The sequence below is a fragment of the Suricata suricatta genome, chromosome 10 (assembly GCF_006229205.1).
Source record: "Suricata suricatta isolate VVHF042 chromosome 10, meerkat_22Aug2017_6uvM2_HiC, whole genome shotgun sequence".
Taxonomy (NCBI): domain Eukaryota; kingdom Metazoa; phylum Chordata; class Mammalia; order Carnivora; family Herpestidae; genus Suricata; species Suricata suricatta.
The window spans coordinates 136,230,099-136,242,226 of record NC_043709.1 but is presented as its reverse complement, the minus strand read 5'-3'; the positions used below and the strand labels follow the sequence as shown (position 1 = coordinate 136,242,226).

Genomic DNA, 12,128 nt, shown 5'->3' with positions numbered 1-12,128 from the left:
GGTTGGGGTGAGGAGGGAGGGAGAGAGGATGCTCACTGGAGGTTTGCATGTGGGGCAGGAGAGCTAGCAGGCCAGGCAGTGAGCCCGTCTGACACCCGAGAAATGTGTCACCGTCCAAACGTGGCTGCTTTGAGGAGCCTTTTAGCCACAGAGAGAAGTGAGTTCAGCCTTGTGAAGGCAGTGTGGACGCCCACCCCGCACCGCCGTGTGCCCCCCGCCCCGTCCCCGTCCCCGTCCCGTGCGAGCAGCAGCGGCACACCTGGCTGGTGCAGGGAGGCCCCAGCGCCCGCGGGGCCCAGCAGGCTGTGAGCCACTGGACCGAGGGTGCGGAGGGCACGTCTGTGTGGGGCTCAGTTCTCTGAGGTCCTGTGAACTGCGGGGCCCCGTGCTGACGTGTACTTGGGTTCTGGCCTCAGACAGATGGACAGTGTAACCTATTTCTTGTAAACTCTGCCTGAACCTTTGCAGCCTTTTACCCTAAGATGAAAGGAAGGGATATTTTTATGCACCGTCTTAATTTCGTGCATTTAGCCTGTTGTCGGCGGCGTCCCGCAGCCTCAGAAGCAACTCACGATGGCTGAGTTACAGAAGTCTGATGACGCTTAGCCAGAACCCACCAGAAAGCGCCTTCCACTGGTGTGCACTGCAGGTGACTGTGCCTGATTTCTGTCCTCAGCTTCTGGAGACCAGACCGCCCACATCTGGAGGTACGCTGTGCAGCTGCCGACGCCCCAGCCCGTGGCCGACCCCACCGTAAGCCACCTTCACTCACCCCGAGAGCGCGGCCTGGGCGGTGCGGTCAGGTTCCGGGCCCTCGCACAGTTTAGGGTGGATTTAGATTATCTTTCAGACTGGGTGTGTGGGGTCCCCCCTTCAGAGTTCGAAGCCTAAGCCCCCAGTGTGGCTGTGTTTGGGAGGTGCCCTTCCTCAGAGAGACACCGGGGACCTTGCGTGTCTCCCCTCCCTGCTGTGCTTGGGAGCCGCCCCGTGAGGATGTGGTGACATGCCAGGAGGGCTCCAACCGGGGACCGAACGGGCCGCACCTCGCTCATGGCCGCTCGGTCTTGGTGTTTTGTTCTGGAAGCCTGGGCAGACCAGGACGGTGTCCAAAGGGAAGTGCCTGCGTTTATATACGTGCGCACATGCTTTCTCGCCCCCGTCCACAGAGAGTAAGCGTTGGCCATTGATGTTTAAAATTATACATTACGTCATGTTTCTTAACGTTTTATATGTTTTAGAGCGCCAGTCTGTCTTTCACAGCAGGTAAGCTGGGGGGCGCCTGGGTGGCCCACCCGGTTTCAGCTCAGGTCGTGATCGCACGGTTTGTGAATTCAAGCCCTGCATCGGGCTCCGTGCTGGCGGTGCGGAGCCTGCTTGGGAGTCTCTCTCTCTGCCCCTCCCCTGCTCTGTGTCTTCCTCCAAACTAAATAAACTATAAAACAAGCATAGGTGAGCTGTGTAAGTCCTACACACGTGTGATGTCGTTTTCAAGGGGGGAAGGTAGGTGGGTAACAACAGAGGTTGTGTTTGAGAGGGAGGATGGGTGGATTTGGCCCATTAAACCTTCAGTTACCTTTTCTCCCCTCGGTTGTGGGGGTTCCTCTAGCCCAGCACCCTGTTTCCAGTCACACAGAGACCTCGGGGAGCCTGCTCCTTAGTTTCCCGGCAGAGACCTGAGGGGTCAGCCTGGCCCTGTGCTGCTCACGCGGGCGGACACGGCCCTGGGGTGCGCTGCGCTCGCCCTGCAGCGGTGCTGTTTCGGCCTTGGAGTGTTCTGTTACTTGTTTCTTTCTTCGAAACATTTTAAATGGTATTCTCTTTGGAGATGGATTAAGTAGTTAAGAAATGACAGTGATGAGTAGGAGTTGTCCTTAGTGCAGAGATCTGAACGGTTTTTGTTTTTAATTAAAAAGTTTCAAAAATCTTAGAGTGAGAGTGCAAGCAGGGTAGGGGCCAGAGAGAGGGGGAGAGAGAGTCTCAAGCAGGCTGCCCCCTAGCACAGAGCTCGGCGTGCGGCTCCATCCCACAGCCCTGGCATCGTGACCTGAGCTGAAATCCGTGAGGTGTTTAACCAGCTGAAGCACCCAGGTGCCCCCTGAACAGTTCATTTTTAGTTGAGTGTATTGTGTCTTTTATCTTATTTTTTTTAGTTAAAATAATTTTTTTTTGTTTATGTTTACTTATTTTTGAGAGAGAGAGAGCACAAGTTGGGGAGGGGCAGATAGAATCCAAAGCAGGCTCCAGGCTCCAAGCTGTCGGCACAGAGCCTGACATGGGGCTCACACTCATAAACCGTGAGATCACCATCCGAGCGGAAGTCAGATGCTTAACAGACTGAGCCCCCCAGGTGCCCCGTGTGTCTTTTGACATGTTTGGTCCCTCGTGGAATAACCAGGCTGTTACTTAACGTGGCCGTTGGCTCAAGAAGTAGTGCTGACAGACCGTAAGGCCGAGGGGGGAGGAGCGAAGTTCAGCGCATGTGTTACCGCAGTACGGATTTGTTTTCAAAGGAAATAAGAAAACTTCCAGTTTTGGCAGAGGGAAAAACTTACATTCAGTGCTTACTTACGTTGTAAAAACGTAATGTTATTTATGATGTTAAATTGACCCTGTTTTCTTCTTTGTGGTTTTGCTTGGCTGGGGTGCAGGGACTCTCTGTGTTTGATAGTTGCCACCCCAGGCTTTGGGGTGTTTGGGGAAGCCCGAGTCGGCCAGGGGCGGAGCCTCTGAGGGGTGCGTGCGGCCCGCCCTGGCGGTGGCGCTTGTCATAAGCTCTTGCACCCGGGTCTGCCTCAGGTTTGCTCAGCGGCTCCTGCATTTTACAACAAAGCCTGGTCTGCTAAGATCTGGTTCATTTTCATCAGTACAGCTTTAAAACTGAGTTTGGACCAGAGACTTCTACTTGGCACCAACCAAGAAATGGCTGCTGAGGAAGGGTTTGGTGGTGGTGGAGGCGCTCCCAGATGGCCCACACAGTCCCCGCGTGTGCCGTGGAGCCACGGCTTTGACTCCCTGAGAGGCTTCGATTTCCCTGTTGGAACGAAAATCAGATCCAGTTACCCAAGTGGCTTCCAGGGGCCCTTCTTCCCCAGAAGGCGATTCGGCGGCTCCTCGGTCCTGTGGCCGCCTGTGCTTGGGGTGTCCGTGAAGGATCGCTCCGCAGCAGTCGCTGGGCGTTCCCCGGCGTTGCTGGTGGACACACGGCTCGCCTGAAGTGGGTTATTCCTAAGGCGCTGGCAGAAAGCACACAGACCGTCCTCCTCCTTTCCCTGCTCCTTACCGCATCAGCGCTAAGAGATCTTAGAATTATGCATGAATAGGACTCATTACCTTAGCATTTTAAAGTACTTTTAATTCTTGTCTATTTTGGGGAAATGATTTCTGTAAAGGTTCCCACCGACCTTTCCATTATGGATCCCGATGGCTAGAGCTCTCTGAAATGGGGGTCCCCTGGGCCCGCTCGGAGGAAGTCCTGCATTCATGCTTACCTGTTACTTCCTTCCGGGGATAGCACGGCAGGGGCACCAAGTCTGGGTAATGGGGAGCAGGACTCTCGGGAAGTTTAGGATTCTTTTTGACACATCTCTTCTTTCCCCACTTGCCCTCCATCTTCCATTCCCACCTCTCTGTGGGACATCTCACTGCTTCTGGTTCTGCTGTAGTTCTGGGATGCACTTCTCTGTCTCCCCGGGCCCCTTCTGTAACACCCCCCCAACCCCTGGCGCCCCGAATCGCGCCCTCCCTGTGCAGGATCTCCAGGGACTGTGTTGCTTCTCTTGCCTGGGTGCGGTTACCGGTCAGGGTCCTTTGACCTGGAGCAGGTGACGCTCCCTGGATCCGTCCCCATGCTGTTGGCCCCCAGCTCCACGCTGCCCGGCCGTCAGTGCTGGGGCTCCGACTCGCCACATGCAGGGCCGTGACCCTCTGTCAGCGTGCGTCTCTCTCCCGCCTCCGTCTCTGAGTCTGCCTCTCCCACCTGCACCCCCACGACTTGGCTGTCAGTGTAGCTTCTTGGGGCTTTTGCACCTGCTGTCCAGTTGGCAGTGCTGTTCCCTAAATGTTTGTGACTTGTTCTCTTGCTTTCTTCATGCTCCAGCTCAAATGCCACGTTAGCAGAGGATCTTCCCCTGATGATTCTGGCTAAAATAGGCCCCATGACTGTCCATCCTGCCATCTCTTCTGCTCTGTTTCTTCTTAGTGCTTATTACTGCCTGAATCTGTGTGTGTGTGTGTGTGTGTGTATGTGTGTGTGTGTGTGTGAGAGAGAGAGAGAGAGAGAGAGAGAGAGGTCCTTATACTGTGCACGTGTACGTGTGACCATATTCCTACACTGTGTGTGTACGTGTGACACATTTCCCTGTACTGTATGTGACATCCTCACTCTAGCATGTGTGTTTACATGGCGCATATTTCCATACTAGCGTGTGTATACATTGCCATACACTGCCATACGAGTGTGTGTGCGTGCAGACGCATGCGCATATGCCCCTGTGTGTGGTCTGTCTTCCTCACTAGCGTGTAAGCTGCGTGAAGTGAGGGCGTTTCCAGTCTCTCTGGCTCCAGTTCCCTTGTTGCACATGTCCCGTCAGACAGAGGTTATCTGTCTCTGCTCGGGGACTGGCGTGTGGTCCGGTGGTGTGTTAGCATCTGATGTTTGTTCCGTGAAAGATCAATATGTTTTCTTAAAGAGCTGAAGCCTTTATGTTTTCATTTTAGTTTTTGACAAAAGACTTTACAGGAAAGTAAAATGAACTGTTATTTCTGTAGTAATAGAATTCTAAGTAGACTCCTGTGAATTGAAATGTTTCTTTTTTTATTGTGATAAATTAATGACTTTCAAATGTATTTTATTACATTGCTACTAATATGTGTTAAAAATTTTAAATGAAAATCATTTTGTTTGCCTTTTTATTGCTGACTGGACATGGGTTGTAACCCACTGATGTCATAGTGGCCTTAATTTTGTTCTCTTCTTACACTTGGTTTGGGTCTTCGCCCAGTAGATAGTCGTGAAGTTGATAAGCAGTCATCGAGCTCCATCCAGATACTGGCCCGATACTGTGCTGGCGTTGGTCATAATGGTGATCGAGTCCTAGAAAGACAAACGACAGCAGTCAGTTGTGTAGCTGTGTCAGAAAAGACTCAGGATTCCCAGGGAGTTCTTCTCTGCTCTCCCCATCAGCAGCAGACGTGTGGCGAAGACGAAGTGGAGTGCTCTGATAAAGACGAGCCTGACATAGATGCGGACGCGTCCAGTGACTGTCCTACCATCCGGGTGCCGCTCACGTCTCTGAAGAGCCATCAGGGAGTGGTCATAGCCGCCGACTGGCTGGTTGGGGGGAAGCAGGCGGTGACGGCCTCCTGGGACAGAACGGCGAATCTGTTTGACGTGGAGACGGCGGAGCTGGTCCACTCCCTGACAGGTACTGTGACCATCTGTGATCTCCAGTTGCGTACTTGTGATTTATGTGCATGGGTTTGTATCTTACCTTGCAAATTACTTCTTGTCCACAATTATTTTTAGTTCTTGTGGTACTCAGATTGTGATTTTCAGGGATCCTTTCTAAATTAGCGAACTGTTAGCTAAATGTATCTTATCTCGAAGGAATTTAATTGTAGCTTGTAATATCTAGATATTTGAAAATGCTTGGTCTGACAGCTTCCTGTTGCTTTGTAGCAAATTTCCAGAAGCTTAGTGACTTAAAATAACCTGGGTTTATAAGCTCATGGTTTCCCTGGGTCTGGAGTTCTGGGCACATGCTCGCTGGTCCTGTGCGCAGGGTCTCATGGGTGAAGCGAGGGTGTGGTCGGGGGCTGCGCTCTCACCTGGGGGCCAGGTCTGTCCCCTTACTTGGCGCTGGTGGAAGGATTCATTTTGCTGTGGCTTGTGGCTGAGGTCCTTATATTCCTGCTGCCTGTCAGCTGGGGACCCGCCGCTCACGAGTGTGCCCTTGAGGGTCCCTTGTGGCCCTCCGGAGATGTTGCCCCACAGCTGTCGCTGTCTTTCCTGCTTCCGGGAGAGCATCTCTCTTCAGGGCCTGCCTGACTAGGGCACACCCATCTAGGACAGTGTTTCTTTTGATTAACTCGAAGCCACTGCTGTGGAGACTTAGTTACGTCTGCAAAATCTGTTTGCCTTTTAATGTACCGACCTTACCAGAGTGATATCTCGTCACATTCACAGGTTCTGCCCCAGCTCAAGGGAAGGTACCCTCCGGGGTGTGTATGCCAGGGAAGGGGGTCACCGGGACATCTTAGAGTTATGCCCACTACAGACGTTTTTGCAAATTCGTCAGTAAGTGAATTTCCTCATTGAGTGTTAAAGGTTGTATTTCTCCAAGGGCTCCACATATTCTAGTATTGTAAGTTACTCCGGAAGTGAAGATGAAGACTTAGTCTGTTCACTACCTAAGAGGCTTGCCAGACATTCTGAGTGTCAGGGTCAGGAGGTGGGTCACGCTGGCGCTCGCTTCGCCGATCCCTCTAGATGCCTGGATGGAAGGCCTCCAGCTCCTGAGGGAAAACCAGTGCCCCCTCGGCCCACGTGCTGTTCTTAAGTGACTTCCTGTCTTCCCCTACTTGCATTCGCTTGTACAGTGACCATGAGCAGTAGAGACTGTAAAGAGGTTTTGATTCTTGTGTTAAGAAAGCATCGCTGAACTGCCTGCAGGTGGATGATCTTGCATTTTTGTCATCTTTGGTTGTAGGGCATGACCAGGAGCTAACGCACTGTTGCACACACCCCACCCAGCGGCTTGTGGTGACCTCCTCCCGGGACACGACTTTCCGTCTTTGGGATTTCAGGGACCCTTCCATCCACTCCGTGAATGTCTTCCAGGGCCATACGGAGTGAGTCACAGTCATTTAGAGATCTCTCTTTAACTGTTCATGAAAAAAGTTTTGCAGGTGGATATTAAAACTTAATTCTTTTCTTAATTTATTAATTTCCAGCGCCACTGTCTTCCAAAATGCCTACTCTTTCCCTAAACATTTAGCTCTTTGGGTGCTTGCAAGAATTTTCAAGATGAAGTCACTGAAGTTCTCACTGGGAAGCGGACGGGGGCAGGGTGGGGCAGCGGGGCAGTCAGGAAACTCTAGGGTTGGTGGCACGCACGGCCTCTGCTGAGACCGGAGCTGGGGAGGACACACATGCACGCGCGCCCTCCCCTTCCCTCTGCCTGGCCTGTTGGGCAGCTCGGGCATGGCTGTGTCTTAACAGAACTCTCCTTTCCAGAAACTTTCCCCAGTCTGACTGTTGCCGATCAATTACATGACTGTCTTTCCAGTTGTCCCTGCCCCCCTGCCGCGCCCCATCCGCTCCGTGAGCAGGATGTCCTTCCTGTCACGCCTCCTGTCTCCTGTCACCTCCCTGTGCCACCGCTGCCCCTGCACGTGCCTCTCTGGGCCAGACGGTCCCTGTGTCTCTCTGGTGGCACGTGTCCCGAGCTGCGTGTCCAGAAAGGTCCTGTGTGCCCAGTAAACACTTGTTAGTGAACGCATGCTTGCTCCTTGGGCTGCTTGAAAATACGGATTTTCTTCATTCCTTCACAGGACACACTCCTTAAAGAAGCCTGTTTTATGTGTTTAACGTCAGGTACGAAGTTAGAGATTCAGTGTTGAGAATTCAGCTGTGTTCACACGGCCACCGGGACAGAGCTCTTCGAGAAGCTTGAGGCCGGAAGGAAGTGGCGTGCCCCGGGGGTGGGAGTGGGCGCATGGCTACACGGGCTGGGGTCTCTCCCTGTGCTCCCAGAGATGGTGACCGAGCCTCGTTGCTGGTGGCCAGAGTAGCCACAGCGCCGGGACCGAAGGTGTCCGTGGGCAGCGACTTATCTGGCCGTGTCGGTGCCTGCGTGCGGGGCAGCTCTCACGGTGTCCCTGCTGTCACAGATCTCGGGGCCCTTGAGGGGACGACGCAGGGGGTGGCTGTCGCCCGGCTGCCCTGAGGGCGGGCTCCCGCTGGGCCCCGAGGAGAGAGGAGCCGCAGCCCCGCACACCCAGCCCTGCCCCGAGCCTGCTCGTCTCCTCTCCCGGCTGGTTTGTTCCAAGGAGGCTCTGGCGGACGTGACTTTGGAGGGAACAGTGCGGCGGCGTGCCATGTGCTCTGCTCCTGGCCTCACCGGGCCGTGGTGGTTTCTCCACGTCAGGCGCACCGTGCCCGTGGGTGCTGTCCGCTGGGGCCCTGTGTGCGCAGCCACCCTTGTCCTGACACTTGTCCCCTGACCACCGGGCGTGTCTTCGGAGACTTGCTGGGCGTCCCCTGAGCAACTGCAGGTGCCGTTCCCCCAAAGAGAGTGAGAACAGGGTTCCGGGACGGCGGCCTGATACCCAGTCCCTGGGCAGCGTTGTCCTTGTCTCTAGGATGTCTCTGGTATGTCCGTTTAGACTTTATTCAGGCTTCATTCCATCGCTCGTTTTGTTCTGTGCGCCTATTTCATCGAGAATAGTCCTCTGTTTGTTGTCGTTGTTTTTATTGTTTTTAAGTTCGTATGTTTATTTTAGAGAGAGGGAGAGGGCGAGAGCAAGAGTGGGGGAGGGGCAGACAGCGGTGGAACCGCAAGGCGGCTTTGCACCGAGAGCACCGAGAGCACCGAGCCTGACTCGGGCGCCAGCCCCCGGCCCTGGGATCGTGACGCTGAGAGTCAGATGTTCAACGGACCGAGCCCCCAGGCGCCCCTGCAGTTGCCTGTATGGCGTGGCTTCTTTTTGTGAAGAACCCACGCCGTTCCCTGGCCGAGTGTCCCACACTCTGCCTTTCTCCGGGTTACCGTTTTGCCAGAAGTCTTCACAGCCACCCGTGTCCTCTGTGTCCCCAGCAGAGCACACATACTGTCCTGCATCCTGCTGTCGGGGACGCGGGCCTGGAGCACAGGGGGCGTCTCCAGCTGCCCCCACGGCAGGACGTGTCTTCCACTCTGCAATGAGTGAAGTGATCCTCGGGAGACGTGAGCATCTTCTTCCCCCGCCACTTTCCACCCGTTGTGTCTGACATCCTCGGTGACCCTCCGCTGAGTCTGCCGCCCCCTCGAGTGTATAGAGGTGGGGACCTTGCTGACTCTGGCTGCGTCTCCGCACTCCTCAGCTGGCACTGTGTTCGTTACTGTAGTCAGGCTGCTGCGGACTCGAGGGTTGCTTCGCTCGTTCTGGTAACTCTTGATGCTTCGTGTTCCAGGGTCAGCTGCTGGGCTTCTCAGCTGTGCCCCTCTGTCCCTGAGCACTCCCCATCCCACACGGGGTGAGGGGCATCTGGTCCGGGCCTTGGGGGCTGGGCTGAGAAGGGCGGCGTGTGCTGTGTGCACCGCGCTCCGTGGCCCCGATGGGAGCCTCCCTCGTGTGACACGGGAGGCCTTGCTGCGCCAGACACAGTGCACGGGCGGCCCTTACAGGGGCCCCAGGCCCCCTCCCTGGCGTGTGCAGGGCAGCCGAGGCGCAGGGAGCCCGGGGGTTTCCTGCGGGCCCGACTGAGTGTGATTCCGGTCATTTCTCTGCGTGGTAAAGAACCTTCGCTCATGTTCTGTTTTCAGTTGCTTTTTTGATTGTCTGAAAGATTTTTATTTTCTGTAAAAAGAGCCAAGTATTTATTTGTGTTATTGGATGTTGTTGGAAGTACGTGCTTAGCTTTAAGACTGTTTTAGCAGCAGGTCTGTCTCGTCCCCCACCCTCTGCAGCATATGCCGGGGTCATGGCTCACATGTCTGTCTGATTTGGGGATATTTTTGTACCTGGTGGATGTGTGAAATGATCTTTGTTTCTGGGGAGATATACTATGAGGAACATGATTGGTTACGAAGGGTTCTTATTTCTTTTTTTTTTTTTAATAACTTTTTTAACGTTTATTTTTGAGAGAGAGATAGAGAGAGACAAAGTATGAGTGGGGGAGGGGCAGAGAGAGAGGGAGACAGAGAATCTGAAGGGGCTCAAACTTACAGGGCACGAGATCATGACCTGAGCTGAAGTCGGATGCTTAACAAATTGAGCCACCCAGATGTCCTTGTTTTTCCCCTAAATGTTGGTTTTCATTTTTTAAATGTTTTTTTAAATTTATTTTTGAGAGAGAGAGACCGCCCAAGCATGAACAGGGGTGGGACAAAGAGAAGGAGACACAGAATCCGAAGCCGGCTCTGGGCTCCAAACTGTCAGCACAGAGCCCGATGCGGAGCCTGAGCCCACGAAACTGTGAGGTCATGACCTGAGCCGACGTCGGACACTAACCGACTGAGCCCCTCAGGCGCCCCTGCCTAGTTTTATCGTTCGGTTTCTCTAGGATCTGGGGGAGACGTGACGGTTATTCTCATGCTCCTGCATGGATTTTGGGCCTTTTTGTGAAAAGGGAGTATGAGGGTAGTGCTTCACCAGGGCTACAAACCTATAGCCACACGGGTTCTCTTGACATTTATGCGGCTACTGTTTTTGCTGGACAGAGAGAACTTCTTTGTGTAAGCTCGGTGTAAATAATGTTTTTTCTTTTTCAATGTGTTCCACTCATATTTTTAGTCTGTATTGTGAAAGCTGCTCATTATGAAAGGGATTTTTGCCATCATAGGGTTTACTTAGTATGAGCACGCACCTGTTACTGTTTGACTAGCTGCTGCATTAGGTGCACCGATTTATATGCAGGTTAATTTCAGGTATTTTATGTAACAGATTGTTTTCCTAATGGCAGGAACGAGAACTGGTAGTGTCTGCTGCTCTCGGAAAGAATAGAAATGCCCACCTGAAGTGTTTTGGAACATCACGGGAATTTCAAACGCTGGCGGTTTGTTTTCCTAGATCTCTGTCTTCATTGTCAGGAGGTGGGCTGAGATCCAGTGCTTGTCGTCTGAAATAAACTAAATCCTTGTGTGTTGATGAGTTTCCTCCCGACCGTGTGGTAGGGTAAGTGAGCTGTTCCAGGCAGTGTCATGGTAGGACGCCCGCCTGCCCTCCCGGCACGCGGTGGCACATGCCCGCCCTCCCGCGGCCTGGATGCGGCCCCCAGGCCCGAGGGCCATCTCAGCTGGAGGCCGCCCGAGTGGGCCGTGTGTACAGAGGCGCGTCTGCAGGAAGCTGTCTGGGCCTGAAACGTACCTTCGGGCGGAATCCACCGAGTGTCCCTGGAAGGCCGCACGACAGCTGCCCGCAGGGACGGCGCTTCCCTGGGGGCCTGGTGGAGCCCCCCCCCCTCGCCATTTTTCTGATGTTTTGTTTTGTTCCAATTGCTATAAAAAGGGACTGACAGTTGAGGCAGTCACTGGTCATTAAGCTTCCCCTGTGGGTGGCCGATGACTGCCGTCTGTACCCAGCTGACAGTGTGCATCAGCGTGATAAACTCTGCCGTTAGCTCGGCGTGCATGACGCCTCTGGGGGCGCAAGGTGCTTTCCTTTCTGTTTTGCTCTAATTCTCCGTATATGGTAATAACTGTATCCTCCAAATGTCAGCAAACTTCGGTGTTTTCTTCTAAAGAAAACAAAACACCACATGTAACAAAACAAAATTAAAAAAAAATCAGATTAAAGATTATAATGATTGCTTTTTTTGGTAACACTTATTTTTATTTTTTGCATTTGGTTTTAACTGAAGATACGATAACGTTCATAATTTTTAAAATAATGATTGCATTAAAGTTAACTTTATTCCCTAATTCCCGGGGAAAATATATAGTGCTAAATACCAAATTCTAGGTCATTTATGTATGAAGGTGAAAATGGCTTTGAATTTTGTGTCAGGTCATTAACAATTTTCTTTATGCTTTTATTATTTTTTTAAAATTTTATTTAAAATAATTTTTTAAAATGTTTTTTAATTTATTTTTGAGAGAGAGAGACAGGCAGTGCGAGCAGGGGAGTGTCAGAGAGAGAGGGAGAAGTATCCAAAGACAGGCCCTAGGCTCTGAGCTAGCCGTCAGCACAGAGCCTGACGCGGGGCTCGAACCCACAAACCGTGAGATCATGACCTGAGCCGAAGCCGGACGCTTAACTGGCTGAGCCACCCAGGTGTCCCTCTTTATGTTTTTAAAGAGAATAAGCATTGGGGTACCTGGGTGACTTGGTCAGTTATGCACCCAGTTTTTAGTTTCAGTCAGGTCATGATCTGTATTGGGCTCTGCACTGACAGTGTGGAGCCTGCTTGGGATTCTCTCCCTCCGCGC

The 12,128-nt window shown here is 52.8% G+C and overlaps 1 protein-coding gene across 4 annotated transcripts in view; it reads left to right on the top strand.

The window, feature by feature from the left end:
• WDR37 (WD repeat domain 37) overlaps nt 1–12,128 on the top strand; it is a 52,131-nt gene that overhangs the window by 27,067 nt on the left and 12,936 nt on the right. For 2 of the 4 annotated variants that reach the window (XM_029955355.1, XM_029955352.1), the window contains 3 exons: nt 677–753; nt 5,183–5,423; nt 6,708–6,849. In XM_029955355.1, the coding sequence (XP_029811215.1) occupies nt 677–753; nt 5,183–5,423; nt 6,708–6,849 (460 nt within the window). The remainder of the gene's footprint in view (nt 1–676; nt 754–5,182; nt 5,424–6,707; nt 6,850–12,128) is intronic. The other 2 variants (XM_029955354.1, XM_029955353.1) reach the window with 1 other exon arrangement.